Source organism: Dermochelys coriacea, chromosome 7, assembly GCF_009764565.3.
Source record: "Dermochelys coriacea isolate rDerCor1 chromosome 7, rDerCor1.pri.v4, whole genome shotgun sequence".
NCBI lineage: Eukaryota > Metazoa > Chordata > Testudines > Dermochelyidae > Dermochelys > Dermochelys coriacea.
This window is the reverse complement of record NC_050074.1, coordinates 126,250,745-126,272,846: the sequence shown is the minus strand read 5'-3', so window position 1 is coordinate 126,272,846 and position 22,102 is coordinate 126,250,745. Positions and strand designations below refer to the sequence as shown.

General features: G+C 65.4%; 3 protein-coding genes across 9 annotated transcripts in view; 2 read left to right on the top strand and 1 right to left on the bottom strand.

The window, feature by feature from the left end:
• The first annotated feature begins 209 nt into the window (after positions 1–209).
• Positions 210–22,102, top strand: part of AVPI1 (arginine vasopressin induced 1) — a 52,410-nt gene continuing 30,517 nt past the window's right edge. Inside the window, exon 1 of one of the 2 annotated variants that reach the window (XM_043519403.1) lies at positions 210–348. In XM_043519403.1, the coding sequence (XP_043375338.1) occupies positions 307–348 (42 nt within the window). In that variant the 5' untranslated portion in view covers positions 210–306. Of the gene's footprint in view, positions 349–432; positions 528–22,102 lie in introns of those variants that run through there. The other variant, XM_043519405.1, reaches the window with a different exon arrangement.
• Positions 3,267–6,464, top strand: SFRP5 (secreted frizzled related protein 5). Its single transcript, XM_038410638.1, has 3 exons — positions 3,267–3,792; positions 5,222–5,299; positions 6,154–6,464. Exons 1-3 carry the CDS (start codon positions 3,267–3,269, stop codon positions 6,462–6,464), a joined length of 915 nt encoding a protein of 304 aa, XP_038266566.1.
• ZFYVE27 (zinc finger FYVE-type containing 27) lies at positions 9,572–21,175 on the bottom strand. Of its 6 annotated transcripts, none has more exons than XM_043519398.1 (13): positions 21,163–21,175; positions 20,916–20,925; positions 19,789–19,989; positions 19,615–19,685; positions 19,113–19,299; positions 17,316–17,411; positions 16,789–16,901; positions 15,623–15,765; positions 15,406–15,477; positions 14,652–14,796; positions 13,864–13,910; positions 12,655–12,736; positions 9,572–11,458 (listed from the first exon to the last, which is right to left on the bottom strand). In XM_043519398.1, the coding sequence occupies exons 3-13, from the start codon at positions 19,983–19,985 to the stop codon at positions 11,394–11,396; spliced, it is 1,218 nt and encodes a 405-aa protein (XP_043375333.1). In that variant the 5' UTR covers positions 19,986–19,989; positions 20,916–20,925; positions 21,163–21,175; the 3' UTR covers positions 9,572–11,393. The 6 variants fall into 6 exon arrangements, with proteins under 6 accessions (XP_043375333.1, XP_043375332.1, XP_043375335.1 ...); XM_043519397.1 differs by lacking the exon at positions 21,163–21,175 and adding an exon at positions 21,001–21,118; XM_043519400.1 differs by lacking the exon at positions 19,789–19,989 and having other exon boundaries at positions 19,615–19,688; positions 21,163–21,174.

Genomic DNA, 22,102 nt, shown 5'->3' with positions numbered 1-22,102 from the left:
CACTATGTTAGGATTGGTTAGTAAAATTTGAGTATAATGATTGATTAAGGTACAGCTAAAACAGGACTCAAATGCTTAGCCCACAAAAGTTTATGCCACATCAATGTGTTAGTCTCTAAGGTGTCACAAGGGCTCCTTGTTGTTTTTGCTGATACAGACTAACATGGCTACCACTCTGAAACAATATAAACTGGGGTCCAAAAGGAAGTTATTTGGGAACCAACTCCAGGACACAGCCCCAAAGATCAGAGCTGCCAGACTTCAACATTCTGCCAATGACACCGGGCAGAAACTGGAGTCCCCCAGATGGACCTGATCCTGAAAAGTTCATCTGTCTTATTGGGAGTGGTGAGCACTGTGCGTGTGGTGTGTGCAGTCTGGTTTGGTGACTGTTCATAAATAGAGGTGATGTAGGATATTACTGTGTAAGGCTCTTTCACTGGTAAAAGGCCCTGCACACCTGCAGAAGTAGGATACACCCGGAGCCCTAAGTATTGGGAAAGGGTGTGGGTACTTACATTGACCAAGTTAGTTACACCCTGAGCCCAAGGGATTGGGTACGGGTGACCCTGAGCCCAAGGGATTGGGTATGGGTCACCCTGAGCCTGAGGGATTGGGTACGGGTGACTCTGAGCCCTAGGGATCGGGTACGGGTGGCCCTGAGCTCAAGAGATTGGGTACGGGTGGACCTGAACCTGAGGGATTGGGTATGGGTAGGTGCTTTTCGCCTGGAGCCCTATGGACTGGGAAAAGGTGGGGTACCCTAACGTATGCAGGGAACACCTCTACTGCATGAGCTAAAACCCACATGGCCCTTAGCAACGCTGTAGCAGACTCCTTAATCTCTAAGTGGTCTCCTTGCCACTAAGGTGTGTGGGTTACACCTGCATATGAAAGTAACCCACCTGCAGTATCCAGTGCAGGGATAAAACCTGCTTAGTCCAGAGATTGCCTAGTCTAATAAGGTTGAGAATTTAGACTGCGTGCTAGTCTTTTATTTTCTTTTGGTAACTACTCTGACTTTTGCCTGTCACTTATCACTTAAAATCCATCCTTTGTAATCAATCAATTTATTCTAATGTTTATCTTTGCCAGTGAGTTTGCCTGAAGTTCTTGGTAAATCTGCTCTGGTTACAAAGGCTGGTGTATATCCACTTTCCATTGGTGAAGTGGTGAACCAACTAATAAACTTGCATTGATCAAGAAAGGGTGTTGAGCAGTGCAAGTCAATATATTCCTGAGATACAAGGCTGGGAGCTGAGGTGGGATTTGGCTGTTGCCTTTCTCTGTGTGATTCATGAGTGGCTCTGGGAGCATTCTTGCAGCCTAGCTGGGTGAGGGGCTCTACATGCTGATGGCTGAGTGATCACAATGCCTGGAGGGGTTTGCTGCTTGTCACCAGTAAGGCACTGTGAGAGACAACCCAGATTAGTGAGTTAAGGGGGCACAGTGGTCCCGCAGTCCCAGGTGGCACCCCAGGGATCCAGTCACAAAAGTGTACTAGGAACAAATGGAACCCTAACAATGGCATTGGTCCATGGTAGAATTATCAATAGCACTGCAAAAAAGGGAGACTAGTTCAGTAATTATGGCTATTCTGCGTTTGGGGACAGCCGGGTGATGTTCTCCTCTGATGGTAAAATACTTCCCATTCCAACAGTAACTAAGAATTTCATCAGCAGCCACTAAAGTTAGACTTTTTTTAAATGAGGAGATCCAGATAACTTGCATCCAAGAATTTTAAAAGATTTGGCTGAGGAGTTCGCTGGACCTTTAATGTTGACTTTCAGTTGGATAGGTTTACGGAAAATAAATCCTGCCAAACTAACTTGGTCTCTTTTGATGAGATGACAAGATGACGCTTCTGCCAGGTGTCATCGTCACAAACAACGGCCAGGTTCAATATCCAGGGGTCCTCTTAAAAATTACAAAGACACCTGCTTGAGCAGCCTTTCAGAAACCTGGGAAGAACTACACCCCTCCCCTGAGTACAGGCAACACTTCCCCTCTGCCAAGCGCTGAATCACTGTCTGAGACCAGGAAAATCTTATTAAGGGAACAGGAGACACTGCATCAACTTGGGAAAATAGCACCAATCAGCCAGTGAGATACAGACAATAAGCAAACCCTGGCACCCAGGGGACCTTGCGCAGCGGGCAGGGGTCCCATTGACATGTCACTTCCCACCCTGCTGCACCCCACTCACAGTTTGGCATCAGTAGCTAGCACAGCCCCAGAGCCCGGGAGTGCATTCACATGGGCCCGGTCCATCTGCAGCCCTCCAGAAAGCACCTGCTGGCCCACTCCTAGACCCCACTACCCAGCTGGCTATAGGGATTGCAGGGTGAGGGATGGAGGAGTGGGGGGTGTATGGGAGTGAGGGGTAGGGGAGTGAAGAGTAGGGAAATGAGGGGGTGTATGGGGGTGAGGGGTATATTGGGGTGGAGGGTAAAGGAGGAGTGGGGGTGTATGGCGGTGAGGGGTGGGGGAGTACAGGAGTGGGGGGTGTATTGGGGTGAGTGGAGGCATATGGGGTGGAGGGTAAAGGAGGAGTGGGGTGTATGGGGGTCAGGGAGTGAGGAGTAGGGGAGTGGGGGGTGAGGGGTGGGACAGTGGGGGGCATATGGGGGTGAGGAGTAGGGGAGTGGGGGGTGAATGGGGGTGAGAGGTGGAAGAGGGGGGTTATGGGGTGGAGGGTAAAGGAGGAGTGGGGATGTATGGGGGTGAGGGAGTGAAGAGTAGGGGAGTGGGGGTGAGGAGTGGGGAGGTGCAGGGGGTGGAAGGTACAGGCAGTCCCTGGGACCTGCCATTGTGGGTCTCCTACAGCTTTGCTCAGGTGGCCCATGGGCCCTTCACTGAGCCCCCCACAGGAGATGTGTGGGGCTGGGCAGGGGGCCAGGAGCAGAGGTGTTGGGAGCAGAGCTCCGGGGAATCCCAGTGCCAAAGCAGGGCTGGAGGGCAGCTGCCCTGCCCCGGGGCCAGGGCTGGGGATGAGCTGAGGGGGCTGGCGGCTGCCCCGCTCTCCACCTCGCCTGGCCTGCCCAGCACAGACTGGCAGCTGCGGAGCCTGGGGAGAGGGAGGTGCTAAGGGCTGGAGTGGGCAGGGCAGGGCACAGAGACCTTCACTGGCTCCAGTCCCACTCCCTGCCCATTGCTGGGCAGACACAGTCGCACAGACAGGCAGGCTCCCCCTTGCACCAGACCCCAGCCCGCAGGGGGGCAAGCCCTGGGGCAGCACGACAGGCAGGGAGCACCCGTGGGAGGCCATGCCGCGTCAGGGGGGCACCCGGGGGCCGCTAGGCATCGTGCTGCTGGCCCTGGCCCTGAGAGCGCTGCCGGCTGTGGGGCAGGACGACGACTACTCCAGCTGGCAGCCGGAGCAGCTCCCGAGCGGGCTAGGCTATGGCAAGCGGCCGCAGTGCGTGGACATCCCGGCCGACCTGCAGCTCTGCCACGAGGTGGGCTACAAGCGCATGTGGCTGCCCAACCTGCTGGAGCACGACTCCCTGGCCGAGGTGAAGCAACAGGCCAGCGCCTGGCTGCCCCTGCTCGCCAAGCGGTGCCACAGCGACACCCAGCTCTTCCTGTGCTCGCTCTTCGCGCCCGTCTGCCTGGACCGGCCCATCTACCCCTGCCGCTCGCTCTGCCAGGTGGTGCGGGCCTCCTGCGCCCCCCTCATGGAGGCCTTCGGCTTCCCCTGGCCTGACATGCTCCACTGCGCCCGCTTCCCCCCCGACCACCATCTCTGCATCGCCGTGCAGTTCGGGAGCAGCCAGGTCACCCCACCGCCAGGTAACGGGGGGGGGAAGCCACCCTGCCACCAGGTAACTGGGAGGGACAGGTCACCCCGCCGCCAGGTACCAGGGGGGACAGGTCACCCCACCGCTAGGTGATGGGGGGGAACAGGTCACCCCGCCACCAAGTAACTGGGGGGACAGGCCACCCCACCACCAGATACTGGGGGGGACAGGCCATCCCGCCACCAGGTAACATGGGGGGAAGGAAGGCCACCCCGCCACCAGGTAACAGGGACGACACACTGCCCTGCCACCAGATAAGAGGGGAGACAGGTCACCCCACCACCAGGTGACAGGGGAGATACACCACCCCGCCACCAGATAATGCGGGTGGGACAGGCCACCCCACTGCCAGGTAACGGGGAGGGACACACTGCCCTGCCGCCAGGTAACGGTGGAGACAGGTCACCCCACCACCAGGTAACGGGGGGGGGGACTGGCCACCCTGCCGCCAGGTAACGGGGGTGGGAAGCTACTCCATCGCCAGGTACTGCGGGGGGACAGGCCATACACCAGGTAAGGAATGAACCCCTCAGCTCTTCTCTGTATTCCCAGAGAGGGCCAGGAACCCCAATGGGACGTCCTGTCTCCAGTCCTGGGCCCCCAGCTCTCCTATCAGCCTGCATCCCCAGTGGGGCCGGGACATGGCTCCAATGCTGTACCTAGGTCGGGGGGGCTGGGGCCTTGGCCCAGGGGAGGCTGCAGCTGAGGGTCCTCACCGACCCCTGAAAGCCCCTAGATGTGTGGAGGGGGGGCAAGGGGGCAGCCTGTGGAAGCAGATCCCCTCGAAAAGAGCTGCTGCTCCAGGGTGCTCAGACTAATGGGGCTGGAGCAGGGGCCAGCCCAAGCCCTGGTTTCTCATTGTCCCCATCAGGCATCGCGTCCACTGAGCTTGCCAGCCTCACCCCCCTGCGGTGCCTTGGGGCAGAGGGCTGACCACCCCGCAGGTCCCACTGACTGCTGGGAAGGGCTGGGTTGCGCAGCGTCCGTCCGCAGTGCCAGCGCCACCCGCTCGGCCCTGATACCCACGGCTCAGAGCCCTGTCGGTGGGCTGAATGCCCGGCAAACCCTGCCCGGGGCCAAGCAGGGCTGCTGCAGAGCCCCTGGTGCCCCCCGTGCGGGGCTGCGCTGGGGAGACAGACGGATGGGAAGGAGGCAGCAGTGACCCTGCCATGGTCCCTGGGGCAGAGGGGTTGAACCGGCTCAGCCTGGGGCTTTGGCTCCATTCCCGCAGCCACACGGGCTCGCTGGGGCAGAAACGTCAGCCCAGCCCTTCTGCCCACCTTGGCAGCAGCATCCCCTCCTGCTGCCAGCCTGGCTCCCCACGCTCTGCCCTGTGGGGGTTGCTGACAGCTGGGCACATGGTGGGAACACAGTCACATGGGGGGGCCTGTGCCAGGCCTCTTACCTCCCCATTCCCACAGCGTCCAGGGTCTGCCCGCAGTGCGAGATGGAGCACAAGGCGGAGGGCATGATGGAGCAGATGTGTGCTAGTGACTTCGGTGAGTGGGGTGAGGAGAAGGGGGCTCCTGGGGTGTCCCCCCGCACGGATCGGCCTGGGTTGGCCTTGACTCGGGGGGAGGGAGGGGCTGGATAAGAGGGGCTGGGCAGTGGGTGGGGGGAGCAGGTAGGGGGAGGCTGGGAAGTGGGGCCGGGGAGGGACTGGGGGGGCTGGGCAGTGGGCCGGGGGAGTGGAACCAGAGGGGGCTGGGCAGTGGGGAGCGGGGCCGAGGGGGCGCGAGGGGGCTGGTCTGGGGGGGCTGGATCGGGGGGCCGGGGGGAGTGGGACTGGGGGGGCTGGGCAGTGGGAAGCGGTGCCAGGGGGGCTGGATCAGGCGGTCCAGGGGGAGTGGGGCCAGGGGGGGCTAGGCAGTGGGGAGCAGGGCCGGGAGCCTGGATCAGTGGGGCCGGGGGGGGCTGGCCCGGGGGGGCTGGATCAGGCGGTCAAGGGGGAGTGGGGCCAGGGGGGGCTGGGCAGTGGGGAGCAGGGCCGGGGGGGGCTGGATCAGTGGGGCCGGGGGGGCTGGCTCAGGGGGCGGGGGGGGTCTGGGCAGTGGGGAGCGGGGCCGGGGGGGGCTGGATCAGTGGGGCCGGGGGGCTGGCTCAGGGGGCGGGGGGGGTCTGGGCAGTGGGGAGCGGGGCCGGGGGGGGCTGGATCAGTGGGGCCGGGGGGCTGGCTCAGGGGGCGGGGGGGGTCTGGGCAGTGGGGAGCGGGGCCGGGGGGGGCTGGATCAGTGAGGCCGGGGGGGCTGGCCCGGGGGCCTGGATCGGGGGGACGGGGGCAGCGGGTCGGGGGGGCTGTGGGCGCCCCGGGCAGTCCGGGGGCAGCTCCGAGCCGGCCGCGCTCCCCCCGCAGTGCTGAAGACGCGGCTCCGGGAGCTGCGGGCGGAGGGCGGCGAGCGCCGCCTGGCGGCCGCCCGGAAGAAGAAGCTGCTGAAGCGGGGCCCCCTGCAGCGCCCCGACGCCCGGCGCCTGGTGCTGCACATGCGGAACGCGGCCGCCTGCCCCTGCCCGCAGCTGGCCGACCTGCGCCGCCCCTTCCTGCTGCTGGGGGCCCTGTACCGCTGGGAGCGGAGCAACCGGGAGATGCGCTTCGCCCTCAAGTTCATGTTCTCCTACCCCTGCCCCCCGCGCTACGCCCCGCTCCCCGGGGCCGAGCAGCGCTAGGGGCCCGGGAACCCCCCCTGCCTGCCGGGCACCACCGGGACCCGCCCCACCCGCCTGCCGGGCCCCCCTGGGAACCCCCCCTGCCTGCCGGGCACCACCGGGACCCGCCCCACCCGCCTGCCGGGCCCCCCGGGAACCCTCCCCCCGCTAGGCCCCCCTGGGAACCCCCCCTGCCTGCCGGGCACCACCGGGACCCGCCCCACCCGCCTGCCGGGCCCCCCGGGAACCCTCCCCCCGCTAGGCCCCCCTGGGAACCCCCCCTGCCTGCCGGGCACCACCGGGACCCCGCCCCACCCGCCTGCCGGCCACCCCTCCCCAGCCCCCTGCCGGGCACCTCCTCCCCTCACCCCCCCGCCTTCTGGGCACTCCCGGGAGCTTCCCCGCCTGCTAGGCACCCCCGGGACCCCTCCCCCCCCGCCTGCCAGACACCCCGTGGGCCCCCCCGCCTGCCGGGCACCCCGCAGACCCCCACCCACCTGCCAGAGACCCCCCAGGACTCCCCTCTGTTGGGCACCCCAGGACCCCCACAACTCCCGCCTCCCTGCTGAACACCTGCCCCCTGTGCTACCCCCTGCTCTATGGGGCCAAGCTGCACTGAGGGACACTCCATGTTTTTGTCAGGCCCAGCGGGTGGCAAACCCAGGGCAGTCTGGCCCCCCCATCCCAGCCTGCGAGTTCCGGTGTGTCCGGCAGGTTAACCTGGGTGCCAGGTCCCTCCTGCTCAGTGGGGTGGCCCCAGGGAGGGGGGAATCCAGGCTCTGCCCCCTCCGCTTGCTCCTGTCTGCCCCCTCCTGCCTTATGGGCAGCGAGGGGGAAAGGGGGCAGAGAGGAGCAAGTGGCTGGGCAGCCCCACGCAGCAGCTGATTGGCGGCCAGCCCCAGGTTCACCAGAGCAGCAGCTCTGGCCAGCCCCATGGGTGCTGAGCACCCCTTAGTTCTTCTTCATGGGTGCTGGAGCCCCTGAGCACCCACAGAGTTGGCCCCATCCCCCAGCAAGGCCCCAGCAGGGGACCCCATGGCTACAGGAGGGCACAAGGCCTGGCCAGCAAAGGGCATCCTCTCCGCCAGCTGGGCTCTCTGCTTTGCAGCCGTCTGCCGTGCAGGAACCACAACACCCCCTGCCCAATGGCCTTGCCCCCCCACGCCGGAGAGACACGGCAGGACCAGAGCACCCGGGACACGGGCAGAGGGTGCTGCCAAGGCGGCTCCCACACTGGGGACCTGGCTGCTGGCAGGGTGGGGGTAGATCTCTGTGCTCCGTGGCAAGGCCCTGGCCTTTGGGCACCCAAGGATCCTGCCAACACCCAGCATCACACAACAACCGTGGCCTGGCCCTAGCACAGCCTGGCTGCCCCAGCATGCGGTGCCAAAGCTGCCCGGCCAGCGCACAGCCAGGCCTGGCATCCCAGGTGGGCACTGCAGGGGGAAGGGGCAGATGCCTCACGTCAGGCCAGGAAACACTGGCTGAGTCCCGGGACACCACCACCTGGAGGTGCTGCCAGACAGGGCCCAGGCTTGGGGGGCTGTGGCAGGTGCTGGGGGCTGATCCACACAGCCACCCCAAGCCCCATCTCCCTCACATGTTGGCTCCAAGGAACAGGTAGGTGGGGGCCACAGGCCAGGCCTAGAACTCTGCTCCCGGTTGGCGCTGGGGCCTCCTGCCCCCAGAAACACTGGCACCATCAGCATCCACTGGCCCATGCCAAGGCCTGCACAGGTCCCCATGGCACAGACACCCCCACTGGGGACCAGGCCAAGGCCCCGCAGCCCGAGCTGCCCCCTTTGCCACACCCCTGCATCGGCTGCTCCGGGCAGGACTCCAGCAGCACCTTCTGTGGGCGCCCTGCGGAAGCATCAGTGGAGCCAGGTGCCCCCTCCCCAGCTCCATCCAAAGAGCTGGGCGCTTTGCTGTACACGAGGTGCCCTGGGGAGGGAGTGCGGCTCCGGCAGGTCCCAGGAAGCAGCAGGGCGGGGGCTGGTGGGCTGGGAAGGACGTTGGCTGGGCCGGAGATTGGCCTGTGCTAGGGCTAGAGCCAAGCCTGTGAACCAGGGCCTGGGGCAGGCCAGGCTTGGGGGTAGCAGGGCACAGACCAAGGCTAATGAATGCACCAGTTTGGGAGGGAACAGTCTGGGAATTTTTCATGTTTTGTAGGAAGATTGTGTGTGCCTCAGTTTCCCCTACGTGCTGCATGGGTAACTAGGTGTGGGGGGAAGGTTGGTTGCTCTTTGCAGAGAGCCAGGTGTGGCTGACCCCAGGCTGTCTGGGCCCCATGTCCACGGACAGTCCCAGAACACAATGGCCCTCCAATTGCCCAGACATTTGGCACCTAGTAAGAAACACCCATGCACCCCGCCTCCCCCCGGAAACCAGCCAGGTGTGACCAGCTGGAGAAGAAAGGGCGGGGGGTCAGGTGGAGTTAAGTGGGGGCTGCTGGAGGTAGAGGGAGAAGCTCTTCTGGGCTAGGACTACAGAGGGGCCACGAGCTCTGGGTCCTGGGCCGGACCCAGCTGTAACTTCCTGCTCTCGGTGCTAACCAAGGCCCGGCTATGCCAGTTCCAGCCTCTCCTAGCCCCTGCGGTCACCTGCAGTGCAAGGAACCTGGCTCCCCTTGGGACATCTCCCTGCTGGACCCGCTCGGGGGCTCATGACCCAGGGGGCTGCAGACAGAGACCTCAGGCTTCAGCCCTCACCCCCAGCTCTAGACTGGCAGAAAGAGGGGGTGCTCCTCTCCTGCAGAGCTTGCAAAGCCCCCTCCCCAACACAGCACCCTGGGAGCCGGCCCTCGCCCTCCAGCCAGAGACATGGGGGCTAGAGGAAGACCCACCCAGCCGGCACCAGCGCCGCTTGGCTCTGCACGAGCCCCCATGCCTGGCAAGGAGACAGGGGCCCAGCCCCTCAGCTTCCCTTGACTAATAACCAGGGGTCCGAGCCAGCCGCTGGGCCCAGAAAACACAGATTCGGCGTTTGCAGAGAATCGGGCATTTTCACCTTTTGTGAGAGAATAAAAACATTCAGCAGCAGCCCCTGTACCCGAGCCTGCTGGATCTGGCCAAAGGCGCCCACCTGGGGCCAGGGCAACAAACTCAGCGAGTCAGCGTAAGGGCAGAGAAATGCAGAGTCACGTTTATTGGGGGGCGGTTATCATGGAAAACTAGGGTCCCTGGTCCTAACAGCACATTCCTCCCCAGAGCTCCCCGCCCTTCACCCAGGGACAGGTGGGGACTGGAGGCACAGAGCAGGGACCTGCCCAGTGGGCCGGGGCCAGAGCTGCTGGGACAGGTGGTTTCTCACTGGTGCCGACTCAGCCAGGGAAAGTGAGTCACGTCATTTCCCAACCGTGCAAGAGAAGCAGAGGGGAAGCTGCAGTTGTGTAAGCAGAGGAGCCACGTTCACACCACACCCTCCCCAGGACTCGCCCTGGTACCAGGCCCAGAAGTTAATAAACCCAAACTGGAGACTCAGACACTGGACCTAAGTGGTGCACAAAGAGGGGGAGGGGAGGAAGGGCTGGACTATCCCCCCTCCGCTTGTCCTTAAGGGCTCATTGGGGGTGGGGGGGAACAGGCAGAACAGAAGCTGAAGGGAGCTTCACACTGACAGCCCCCCCACCCCATCTCCTGGGACCCGGCCATGCTCACCCTGCTCCTGAGCAGCCCAGGGCAGAGAGGGGGACACCCTGGCACAGCAGCAGCAACTGCCCCGCCTAGCCCCTCTGCCCCCCCCCAGGTCTCATCTTGCTCCAGCTATGCCTGGCACCCAGGAGTTGGGCCCAAAGGAAGGGCCCGGGGGCTGCCAGCCTGGCCAGGCGTGACGCACTCTCCTTCCTCCTGTACCTTTGGTGGGGGTCCCGGGCGCTTGCCATGGGACACAGCAGGTGGAGGTCTCCCCGCAGCAGCCCCACCCCTTTTAACCCTGGTTAACGTGACCTGCACGTGGCTGATGCTGCTCTAGGGCCAGGCTGGAGCCTGCTGCCAGCTGCTCACCTGGCAGCAGGGAGCCCCCACACAGCAGAGCAGGTGCCGGCTACCCCAGCAGGGCGTGTGCAGCCCAGGGGGACTGCAGGGGGCCCGAGAGCCCTCATGGGGGGGGGGGACACAGGAGCCAGCTCCAGCTACACACACAGTAACTCCCCCATACACAGGGGTCAGTGCAGAACCCTCGCTCCGCCCTGGCCCTGCAGTGCTTGCTGCCGTGAGTGGAGGCTGGAGACACCCAACCCCCCTTGCTGAGAGAGGAGTCCCCAGGGCCATGGGGGGTGAAGCCTTTGCTCAAATTCCGTGGGGCAGGGCAGCAGCAGAGCAGGGGGGTGCTGTGGCCCCAGGTGACGGGAGTAGAACCAGCACCCAGCGACATGGGCAAAGCCAGCAGCCCAGCATGCAGAGTGCGAGCCGAGAGCCACCCCACGCCAGGCCCTCTACTCCCCCTGCCCTCCCCCCATGGCCCATTCCAGCCACCCACTGCACTCCGCCCTGCCCAGCTGAGCGCAGCCTGGCTCCTGCCTGCTCCCGTCTGCCTGCAGGCAGGGAGGGAGCCCAGCCCTGGGGCGCGAGGAGGGTCTGCTCCGAGCCCAGGGGCAGGCTGAGGGGGACTTAGCTAGCACAGGGCACTGTGCAGATGGTTACCCCTCTGGCTTTGCAAACCCCTGACAGTCACCCTGACCTGTCAAGGCCCCTGAGGCACTGCCATCCCTCCCAGCCCCAGAGCAGAGAGAAGGGGTGGCTGGCCTCAGTCCCCTGCCAGTCCTGCTCCAGCCCCCTGCCCCGTTCAGGACCCCACAGCAAAGCTCCAGGGAACAGAGCAGTGGAGCCCAGTGCCATTGGTCAGGCCGCGCCAGGGCAGGCGTAGGACTCAGCGACGCAGGATCCTGGCGCTCTCCTGCCCAGAGCAGCAGGGACAGGCAGCCAGAGACGCCCCCAGCGGGGGCTCCGCTCACTTGACGAGAACCTGGTTACACAACGAGCAAACAAACACCATCTCCCTCTGGGCATCTGGGGCTGGAAGGAAAGGAGCTGTCAGAGATCCACCCCATTGCCCCCCCAGAAACCCAACCCCCATCTCTGCCCCCTAATGACACCCCCATCACCGCCCCATCGCCCTTCTCAAAGACCCCCATCACCATCCAACCACCCTGACCCGAGACCTGCCCCCCATCACCACCCTCCATGCTCCATCACTGCACTCCCCACATCCCATCATTTCCATCCCCCCCAGAGACTCTCCCCATCATTCCCAGCTGGCAGAGACCTGTCCCCTCCCCAGCCTGCCCGAGATCAGCTGCATCATGGCCCCCAGCAGAGTCCCTCCCGCACCAGAGCACAAAGGGAGAGGAGCCAGCAATAGCCGCTGCACGCTCCCAAGCGCTAGGGCTGCCCCGTGTCCGGTTTTGTCGAAAAGGGATCGTGGCAGTTGACCAGGCTGGTAAAAGTCTGCTCAGGGGTGCAGCGGGGCTCAGGGAGGCTCCCTGCCAGCCCTGGCTCCGCACGGCTCCCGGAAGCCGCCAACATGTCCGGCCCCTAGGCGTAGGGGCAGCCACCGTGGCTCCACATGCGCCCCCAGCCCCGAGCACCAGCTCCGCAGCTCCCATTGGCTGGGAACCGTGGCCCGTGGGAGCTGCGGAGACAGGCAATATGCACTGCGCCTAGGGGCTGCAGGGACCTGGCAGCTGCTTTCAGGAGCGGCGCGGAGCCAGGGAGCTTCCCTTCCATCTGCTGGGAGCTGCACCCCGCACCCCTGCCTCAGGTTGGAACCCCCTCACGCACTCCAAACCCCTCCACCCCAGCTGAAGCCTGCAGCCCCTCCTGCACCCCAAACCTCTCATCCCCCAGCTCCACCCCAAAGCCTGCAGCCCTCACCCCTCCTGCATCCCAACCCCGAGCCAGCCCAGTGAAAGTGAGTGAGGATGGGGGATAGCAAGTGATGGAGGGAGTGGAGCTAGGGGGGGGCTCAATGGGGCAGGGCAGAGGCGGGGCAAGGGAGCTGGTTTTCTGCAGTTAGAAAGTTGGTATCCCTGCTTGAGTGCCAATGCACTGCTGCCACCCCACTGCCTGGGCGAGGCCAGGGCTGGAGTCGCCAGGAGCTCCCCTGCCCACCCATCCAGTGCCCTGCCCCCCTCCCCACACCCACCCTGCTGGGACAGGCCGGGGCTGGAGTCGCCAGGAGCAAGAGAGGGCCCCCACCTGCACCCACTCACCTGTGGCTCCCATGGAGGATTTGGGGACTTTGTAGGAGCAGCAGCGGGAGCAGAAGCTGTTGCCGCAGTTACTGCAGCTCCGCTGGGGAGAGAGACACAGGTCAGAGTGTGCAGCCCCCCCCCCGGGGGAAGGCAGGCGATTGCCCTTCGGGGGCAGGGCAGAGGTTGCTGGAGACTGTCCCCTGGGGGGCTGTGACCCAAGGACCTGCTGAGGGCACCCAGGCTACGGAGATCGCCTGGCTCTGGCGCCCAGCTCGAGTGCCGAGGGAGGTCCCGCAGGGCCGAGCTGCCTGCAGGCTAACCGCTGTCCCTCGGGCAGAGATGCGGCAGGCGTGGGGATGCGCCCCTCTGTCTGGGCATGGCACTATGTTCTGACACAGAGGGCGCAGTCTGGGCACAGTGTGGGTCAGGCTGCAGGGGAGACCGGGGGGGGGGTGGTTGTCCCAGCGAGGTGACGTCAACACTAGAAAGGGGCTGAGCCGGCGTGGCAGCATAGACGCGCAGTCCAGCACGGAGCGTAACCCACCTCCCCAAGTGGCAGTCCGACGCTGTCTACACCAGGGCCTAGGTTGGCAGGGGGGTGAATGTCACTCCCCAGACCATGCAGCTGGGGCCAGCTAATTCACCAGCAAAGACCTGACCTAAGACCAGTCCCTTTTCGCTGTCTGGGGTGCAGATGAACCCTGGGTGCGTGAGGACAAGCAGCCGGAGAGGGGCTCTCACCCAGCTGGGGCCGAGTGCAGGCTCTGGGGCGTGTGGGATGATTTCGGTGCCAGGGTCCTCCCCTCCCATGGCTGGGCTCCCCCTCTGACCCTAAACGTGGCTTATTCTCACGCTGTCTCACCCCAGACCCTGCGGGGTCAGGCAAGCAGCAGCCTGAGCCAAGTGCCAGGCAGGGAACGGCGGCTGGGCCCTGCGGCGGGACGCTTGGGGGACGGCGGGTGCCTGTCGCTGACTGTCCGGAGAGCAAGGCCTGCAAGCAACGCTGGTGCTGGCAGGTTCAAGGAGCCGACCCGGGCACCAACAGCCCAGGGCACGGGGTGGTCAGGAGGCACCACGCAGCAGTCAGATGCCACTGACCATGGCACTGGACACGCAGGGCCCCAGCCAGCCCCACTACTGCCCAGCTGAGCCAGCCAGGCCAGGGCCCAGAGATACCCACAGAGGAGCTGGCAAGATGGGAGTGGGTGGGAAGAAGGCAGGACTCACCCTCTTCTTGAGCACGGAGAAGGTGGCTGCGCAGCGGGTGCAGCTCCCTAGAGGAGACAGAGCGAGGGGTCAGGCTGGGCACTGCCTGGGGCTGAACTGCCTGCAGCAGGGGGGAAGTGGGAACTCAGCCTGGCGCCAGTCCCTGCGCCCCAGGGGCCGAGGCCATGCCCTGGCCCAAGGCACCCCTGCCTGGCACGAGGCCAGGCAGCCTCAGCATAGAGACCAGCTTCTCTGCTGTCTGCACAGCCTCCCCGGAGCTGCATGGCGCTCCTGAGAATGCCCTGGCTCTGGAAGCAGGTGTGTGCCCCCACCCTGAGCTCCCATGGCCACGTGCCCGTTGCTGCCATCCGGGAGAGTGGGGACCCAGCTCGGAGCCCCAGGTCCAGTCCAGCAGGAGCCCTGGCTCAGGAGATCTCCCGGGGGCTCCAGCCTGGCTGCGGAGGCCAGAGCTCCAACTGGCAGGGCCCTGCAGGGGGCACCAAGCATCCCCCTGGCAGCCTGGGCTGTGGGTTCCCATTACCCATGGGGGAGCCCCCCACTGCCCACAGCATGGCTCAGGGCCGGACCAACCTGGCACCCAGACAGCACAACCCAGCCAGTGCCCATCCCCAGCTCCCCCGGGGCAGCAACAGCCCAGCCACCTCCAGCCCAGCACACGACAGACACAGGCAGGGGAGGGGCTGCTTCGCCAGGCTGGCGTTCGGCAGCCCCTCCTGCCAGGCTGGCACTCAGCTGCGCCCCCCTGCCCCGCCGGCGTTCACCAGCCCGCCCGCCCGCGCCACCCCTACCGAAGTTATTGCTGGGGTAGCGCTTGCGCAACCGCTCGGTCAGCCGCGACACCTTGCTGCGGATCACCTCGTTCTTGCTCATGACGCTGCTGTCCGGGAGGCCAATGTCGAACTCGGCGGAGCACTGGGAGACGTCGTCGTCCTCCTGCCGGAGAGCCCAACTCAGCCGGGGGCTGCTCCTTGGGAACCCGGCTGGGCACAGAGTTCACCCTGGCCGAGTCACCCACGGGCCACGAGCTGGCGGGGGCGCTCAGCCTGGTTCCGCTCCAGGGACACAAGGGCCGAGGTCTGCCCAGGGCAGGTGCCACCCCCATCCCCGGCACCCAACCGAGCGTCAGCCCCGCCTGGTACTCACCATGGCCAGTGCCTGGGTCTCCTTCTCCCGCCGCGTGGAGAGAAGAGAGGAGAGGCAGTAGCAATGGAACACACAGCGGCAGGGCCCCCCCCAGCCCCGTGTCCCCGCCTGGGACAGCCATGGACCCCCAGCTTCTCCCTGAGGCAGACACGGCAGCACTAGGCTCTGCCTGCCTGGCACACGGGCAGCACCTGCCAGGGCATGGGGAAGGGCCAGGGGCAGGACCCCCACCCCATCCAGCCGCTCTCATTCTAAGGGGGAAGTGAGATTCCCTGTCCAGCTCTCGCTCACCAGTGCCCTCCAGTGGTCACCTAAGGGGGTACCCAGCTCAACCCAATGCCCACCTACACCCAGGTGTGTGGGGAGCCCCCCACCCCCACCTGCCCGCTGGGTACGCACCTCGATAGCGTCTTTAAACTCCTCGTCAGGCTCCACCTCCTCTGCTTCCTCCACGCTGCCGGGCGTGAGGTCCTGCCAGGATACAGGCCCAGTCACTACGGCCCTGCCGCCCGGGCAGGGAGCAGTGCGGGCAGCACAGGGAAGCCTGGGCCGCGGGCAGGGCTCCGGATAGGGGCCGGGAAGCATGAGCCGACAGCCCCCAGCCCAGCCGGCTCACCTCGGTGCTGGTGGGCGTGGGGGTCCGATCCACCAGAGCGCCACCCCCCTCTCCTCCCACGTCGGGCTCCACCGGCTCCAGGGTGCTGGTGAGGGGCTTGGGGCTGAGGCGTTGCTCCACTGCAGCCTTGAGCTCCAGCAGCACTGGGGAGAGAGGGGGCGTCAGGGCGGGACACACCTGGAGCATGCCAGCCTCCCCGAGGGGCGGGGCCCAGAGCTCCCACCCCCAGGCAGGGCCCAGCCCAGCCACGACCCAGGCCCTAGCAGCCGTGGGGCTGCCGCGTTCCCAGCACGGGGCCAGGGCCACTGCCCCTCCTGCCCCGCAGCGCACAGGGGCTGGCTGGGACAGCAGGGCCCCCCCAGACCTGCCTTTCCACATGCAGGCAGCCCTCCTCTGGCAGAGTCCCAGCTAGCATTCACTCCCGCCACCAGCTCCCCAACTCGGGGAGGGGACCCGGAGAGATGCTTGGTCTCTCTGGGCCACGGATCTGGTTGATACCAGGGCAGCCCAGGGGCCGATCCTGCGGTGAGGGGCCAAATGAGTCCCTAGCTCAGCAGAGGGGACAGGATTGCGATTCAGGTGCTAGTGGTCTGAGCCCAGAGCCAGCAGCTGCCCTCACACCAGCCTCGTTGGGTGCCAGGCTGCGGCATCACCCCCTGAAGAACCAAGGTTTCAGAGTAGCAGCCGTGTTAGTCTGTATTCGCAAAAAGAAAAGGAGTACTTGTGGCACCTTAGAGACTAACAAATTTATTAGAGCATAAGCTTTCGTGAGCTACAGCTCACTTCATCGGATGCATTTGCCGATGAAGTGAGCTGTAGCTCACGGAAGCTTATGCTCTAATAAATTTGTTAGTCTCTAAGGTGCCACAAGTACTCCTTTTCTTTTTGAAGAACCAAGCAGCAGCTACTGCCGCAGCCAGGATCCTTGGACCAAAGGGGCAGCGGGAACCTGACACAGCAGAGGGCACAGGGGACCCCAGAGCAGAGGGGAAGCGGGGAGGCTGGCAGCAGGGATGAACCTGGGGAGAGTCAGACACAGGGAGAACCTGCATGGGCCCAGCCAGGAGGGGGGTGTTTGTGGATCTCCTGTTGGCACTTGTCCCCTGGCAGCCAGTCAAACCCACTGCTGCCCCCAGAGCCCATGGGTGCCCTCGGGGGCCTCTCACCTCGGTAGAACTCAGCGTTCCCCAGGAAGAGGGTGCTGTTGAGCAGGGCGAGGACCCAGCAGAAGGGCAGCAGGTACAGGACACAGAGGGAGCCCAGCAGCGCCCCATAGAACCTGGGCAAGGAGGGTACAGGGCTCAGGATAGCAGGAGCGCCTTGGCCACACGCCCAGCATACACACTCCCTGTGCCACGTGTACGCAGCCCCCCAGCACCTCTCCCACCGTGCCGTGTCCAGTGTATGTACCTCTCCCACGTCCCTAGGCCATGTCCCCGCAGTGTACACCCCCACCCTTGTACAGGCTGTCACAACCATCCCCCTACAGCTGCATGCCCAGAGTCCACCCCCACACCCCCCTCAAAACACAGGGGAGCCAAGCTGGACACCTCCCTTCCTCGCAGGCACACTGGGCACCAGGTGCCTGGCTCACTGGCTGGGTTTGCAACCTCCCCAGGGAGTCCCCAGCCAGCCCCTGCAGCAGAAAGGACCAGAAGAGAAAGCCCCTGGGGGCGGGGAGGGGCAGACTCACTGGGACGACAGGGCGGGGGTCTCCCAGTGCAGCACGCGGTACGCCCCCTCACAGGCACAGCACAGCCAGCTCAGGAAGCCCTCCAGGTGGATCAGGCTGGGGAAGAAACGGGACCGTCAGGGGTGCCCACCCCAGGCACGCACCCAGCCGCCCAGGCCACGGATCTACCCCACCCCGTGCAGGACACGCGTTCCATCCTCCCCAGCGGGGCCCACAGCCAGGAACTGAACCCATCCCCTGCCTGTCGCCGAGCCGGGCAGCCCCTCGCCTGCGCCGGGCCCAGCAGCACAGGGGCACTTTCCAGGGCTCCTGGGGACCGTCTCAGTCCGACACAGCCAGGAAGGGCCAGGCCAGGGGCACAGCCGGGCTCAGCAAATGCTGGGACTAGAGACAGCCCTGGGGCTGCCCCACTGCTCAGAGCCAGAGGCTGCCGAGCAGGGCCCAGCCACCCCAGGGCCTGTCTGGTGGGGAGCCTGCCCCGTGGCGGGCGGTTATGGAATGGAGTCATCGAATATCAGGGACCTCGGGAGGTTCTAGTCCAACCCCCTGTTCAAACCAGGACCATCCCCAACTAAATCATCCCAGCCAGGGCTTGGTCAAGCCTGACCTTGAAAACCTCTAAGGATGGAGGTTCCACCACCTCCCTAAGTGTGACAAAGTGGGGGAGATTCCTGGTTTCCTTGTTTCCTAGGGGTTCCCCCTCCCTTGGTTTTCCTATGGTTTGCATGCAGAGGGAGTGGGACTCAGTTTCCCTGGGGATTACTGGTTTCACAAGGTGATGGGAGAAGGAGCTTGTTGTTCCAGTGGACCAGCCAGGGAACTGGGAACCCCAGCTGATGGCCTGGTGATCCGGAGGCCCCGCTCAGTGGCAGCCGGTTCTGGCCAGCGAGAGAACAAGGGCTGTGAAGGGGACCCCCGGGACCTGAGGGCAGACGAGAGGAGAGGGGGCTCAGGTGACCCTGTTTACCTGGAGAGAAGACAATGGACAGAGGGGGGCTTGGGGCCAGTGCTATCAGATGCCCAGCTGGGAAGCAGGGGGGCTCTGGGCTGGAGGGAGGGAGCAGGCAGAGCCCCCCTGGATGCAGGGAAACTTGGATGTGGGAAGGGAAGCCAGGCCTGAGGCCCTGAGCTGTGTTCAATGATCAATAAACCCTCCTATTTTACACTGGTTGAGAGACGCTCCAGTGTAGAGAACAGGGGAAATCGTCCCCTTTGGGGGGGTGGAGGCTCTGGGGGGTCCAGAGCGAAGGGACTCCCTGAAGGGGCCCACGGCAGAAAGAGGGGTGCTAAAGCTCAGAGAGGTGCGGATCCAGGAGGTGGAGGGGCTTAACTCCGAGAGAGAGTGGACCCCCGAGAAGGGCTGTCTCACTGAAAGGGGCTCCCACCATGGACCACACAGGGCCAAGAGTGGGCACGATCTGTGAGTCCATGACACGAGGTAACCCATTGCAGTGCTTCACCACACTCCTAGTGAAATAGTGTTTCCTAATATCCAACCTAGACCTCCCCCACTGCAACTTGAGACCACTGCTCCTCGTTCTGTCATCTGCTACCACTGAGAACAGCCGAGCTCCATCCTCTTTGGAAGGTGGGTTCAGGTAGTTGAAGGCTGCTATCAAATCCCCCCCACTCTTCTCTTCTGCAGACTAAACAATCCCAGCTCCCTCAGCCTCTCCCTGCCCCCACTCCACAGGCCTGAGCTCTGGTGGGGGGGAGGGTGTCTCATCCCCAAGCTGGAGTCCCTGAGAGCCCTGCCCGGCGGCACCCCACCCCACCCTGTAGGGTCCCACCACTTACAATCTCTTCACCTCAGTGACGGCTTCATGCCGCGCCAGCCGCACCTGCTGCAGGTCCTCGCGCCGGACGCTGTGGTACCTCTGGTGCACCAGCTCCGGCGCCGGCCGGCGGGCCCGGCATGCCTCCTGCAGGTAGCCCAGCAGGGCGGGCACCAGGACCAGCAGTGCGCACAGCGAGAACCAGGCAGCTGGAAGAGCCAGGCACCTCAGGCCCCCAGGCTGGAGCAGAACCAGCCACACCCCCAGCTGTGCCCCAGGGCATGAGCCAGCTCCAGCCCCATGCTCGCAGCCACGCTCACCTGCCCAGCCCCCCACCCATCCCCCGCCCACCTGCCACCCCCCCACCAGCCTGCTCCCCATCCCCCGCCCACCTGCTACCCCGTCCACCTGCCTGCTCCCCTTCCCCCGCCTACCTGCCACGACATCCCCTGCCCCACCAGCCTGCTCCCCGCCGCTACACCCGTGCCCCACCAGCCTGGTCCCCACCCGCCACGACCCCTCACCTTCAGTCAGGGTGAGCAGCAAGAAGTTGAGCACCAGGCAGGTGAGCAGCGAGCACAGAGGCATCTGCCACCTGCAGGACAGAGCCCAGGTTAGTGGCTGCCAACCGCGCTGGAGCCAGAGGGAGGCCCACCCCCCCCGGCAGGCGATGTCGACAGCCCGGGCACAGCACCTACCTTAGCAGGAAGTGGATCCCCTCCCAGGCATCCTGCAGGGGCTCCAGGTACATCTCCAGCCGCTTGGAGGACAGGACCAGGCTGAAGAGGTCGAAGGCCGGGGACTTGGGGGGAGTGGGCGACTCCATCTGGGCATCGGGCAGGGCAGGGCCCCCCTCCAGTCCCTGCCCCACAGCCTCGCGCTCCGTCACCTGCATGCTGCACGCAGGAGTCAGAGCCTGCCCGCCGGCCCCGGGGCCAAGCTGCCTGCTGGGGGGGGAGGAGACACTCAGGCGCTGGGGGACGTGGGAGGTTCTGGAGCGGGGCAGGGCAGGGGGAGCACCCTCCAGAGGAGGCCATGGCCTGGGGCAGCACGGCCAGGCCCTGCTCAGCCAGCCGGGCAGCGCCACCCGGCTGAGGGGCAGAGGGGCCCAGGCACGGCCTTGGCAGCAGGCTCCTCACAGCCCCTTCCCGCCGCCAGCCAAGAGCCTCCCCTGCCAGGGCGAACGCCCCGTCCCCTCGCTGGCCTGGCACATCCCAGCCCCCTGGAGCCCGAGCTCTCGGCTCCGAGCGGGGTCTGCTCAACAGGCTGGAGACAAGACGGGGTGCCGGTGCCCTCCACGTCTTGGGGGCCGGGGGTCCCACATCACGTCAGCTCCACCACGGCACTCAACGGGAGAGAGGAGCCCTGCAGCAACCAGAGACCCGCCGGTGCCCCGCCCCCTGCCAGCCCCGCCCCGCCCCGCCGGTGCCCCTCCCCCCTGCCAGCCCCGCCCGCCGGTGCCCCTCCCCCCTGCCAGCCCCTCCCCTCCCCTCCGCCCCCTGCCAGCCTCGCCCGCCGGTGCCCCTCCCCGCCGGTGCCCCGCCCCCTGCCAGCCCCGCCCCGCCCCGCCGGTGCCCCTCCCCCCTGCCAGCCCCGCCCGCCGGTGCCCCTCCCCCCTGCCAGCCCCTCCCCTCCCCTCCGCCCCCTGCCAGCCTCGCCCGCCGGTGCCCCTCCCCGCCGGTGCCCCGCCCCCTGCCAGCCCCGCCCCTCCCCGCCGGTGCCCCGCCCCCTGCCAGCCCCGCTCCGCCCCGCCGGTGCCCCTCCCCCCTGCCAGCCCCGCCCCGCCGGTGCCCCGTCCCCTGCCAGCCCCGGCCCGGTCCGGCCCGCCGGTGCCCCTCACTCCCGCCCCGCCGCTCCCCGCCAGCCCCCGCCCAGGACTCCCCAGACTCGGGGGGGGGCGGGTCTCTCACCTGGCCGGGCCCCGCGCTAGGACCGCAGCGTCCGCTTCCGGGCCCAGCGCCGGGACTGGCGGCGCCGCTTCCTCAGCACGTGACCCCGGACACGCCCATTGCCCCCGACAGCCAATCGGGAGCGCGGGGCCGGTTCTTGGCAAGAGGCCCCGCCCCCGCTACCCGGCCGAGCCCCGCCCTCAGAGCCCAGACTGACTCCGCCCCCTCCCAGCCCCTGGCCCCGCCCCCCACTGCCAAAAACGTGGGGTGGGACCCCTAGCGGGGCATGGCGGCACCTGCAGGGGAAGCGAGTGGCAACGCCCGCCCGGCACTGGGGGGGGAGGGCGGCCTCAGGCGGCTCCCTGTGTGGGCAGGCAGCCCGGGGGCTCGAACCACCAGGCGGGGGAGAAGGAGGCCACGGGGGAGGGGGTTGTGGGCTGTCGGCAGGGGGTCTGGGCCCAGCCCTGAGCGATTGGGGTCCTTGGGCAGCCCCGGGTGCCAGTGGGGGGGTCCTCAGGCCAGGGTGGGAGGAGCGCTTGGGCTGACCCCACACAGGGAGGGACCCTCGGGCAGGCCCAGAGGTGTCCCGTTTCCCCTTTGGGAAAATATTGTCACCCTATAAATGCTCCCGGATCCACGCGTAGGGTGAGCCAGCCAGGCAGAGCTACAGGGTCTCAGTGCGGGGAGCGGATGAGGGTTTGGGGAGGAGGGATTTAGGTTTATAAGGAACGGGAATCTTTTGGGAAAGGAGGAGCCTATGCAGAAAGGATGGGCTCCACCTAAACCAAACAGAACCAGATCGCTGGCATGTAAAAATTAAAAGGTCATAGAGCAGTTTTTAAACTAAGGCCTGGGGGAAGCTGACAGGCACAGAGGAGCACATGGTCCGAACTGAGGCATCCCTTAGGGGAGATCTATTAACGGGGATTCTCTATGTCCTAGTGAAGAGGAGAGGATATAAGTTGATAAAGTAGAGGTAGAAAGAGTCCTATTCAATTACATCGCATGCAGGCAGACAACTAAGTGGTGACAAATTATGCAAGTGTTTGTTGTGATGGAGTGGACATTTTCTGTATTATTTTGTATGAAAACTGGGTGTGCCTCGGTTTCCCCTAATTGCTGC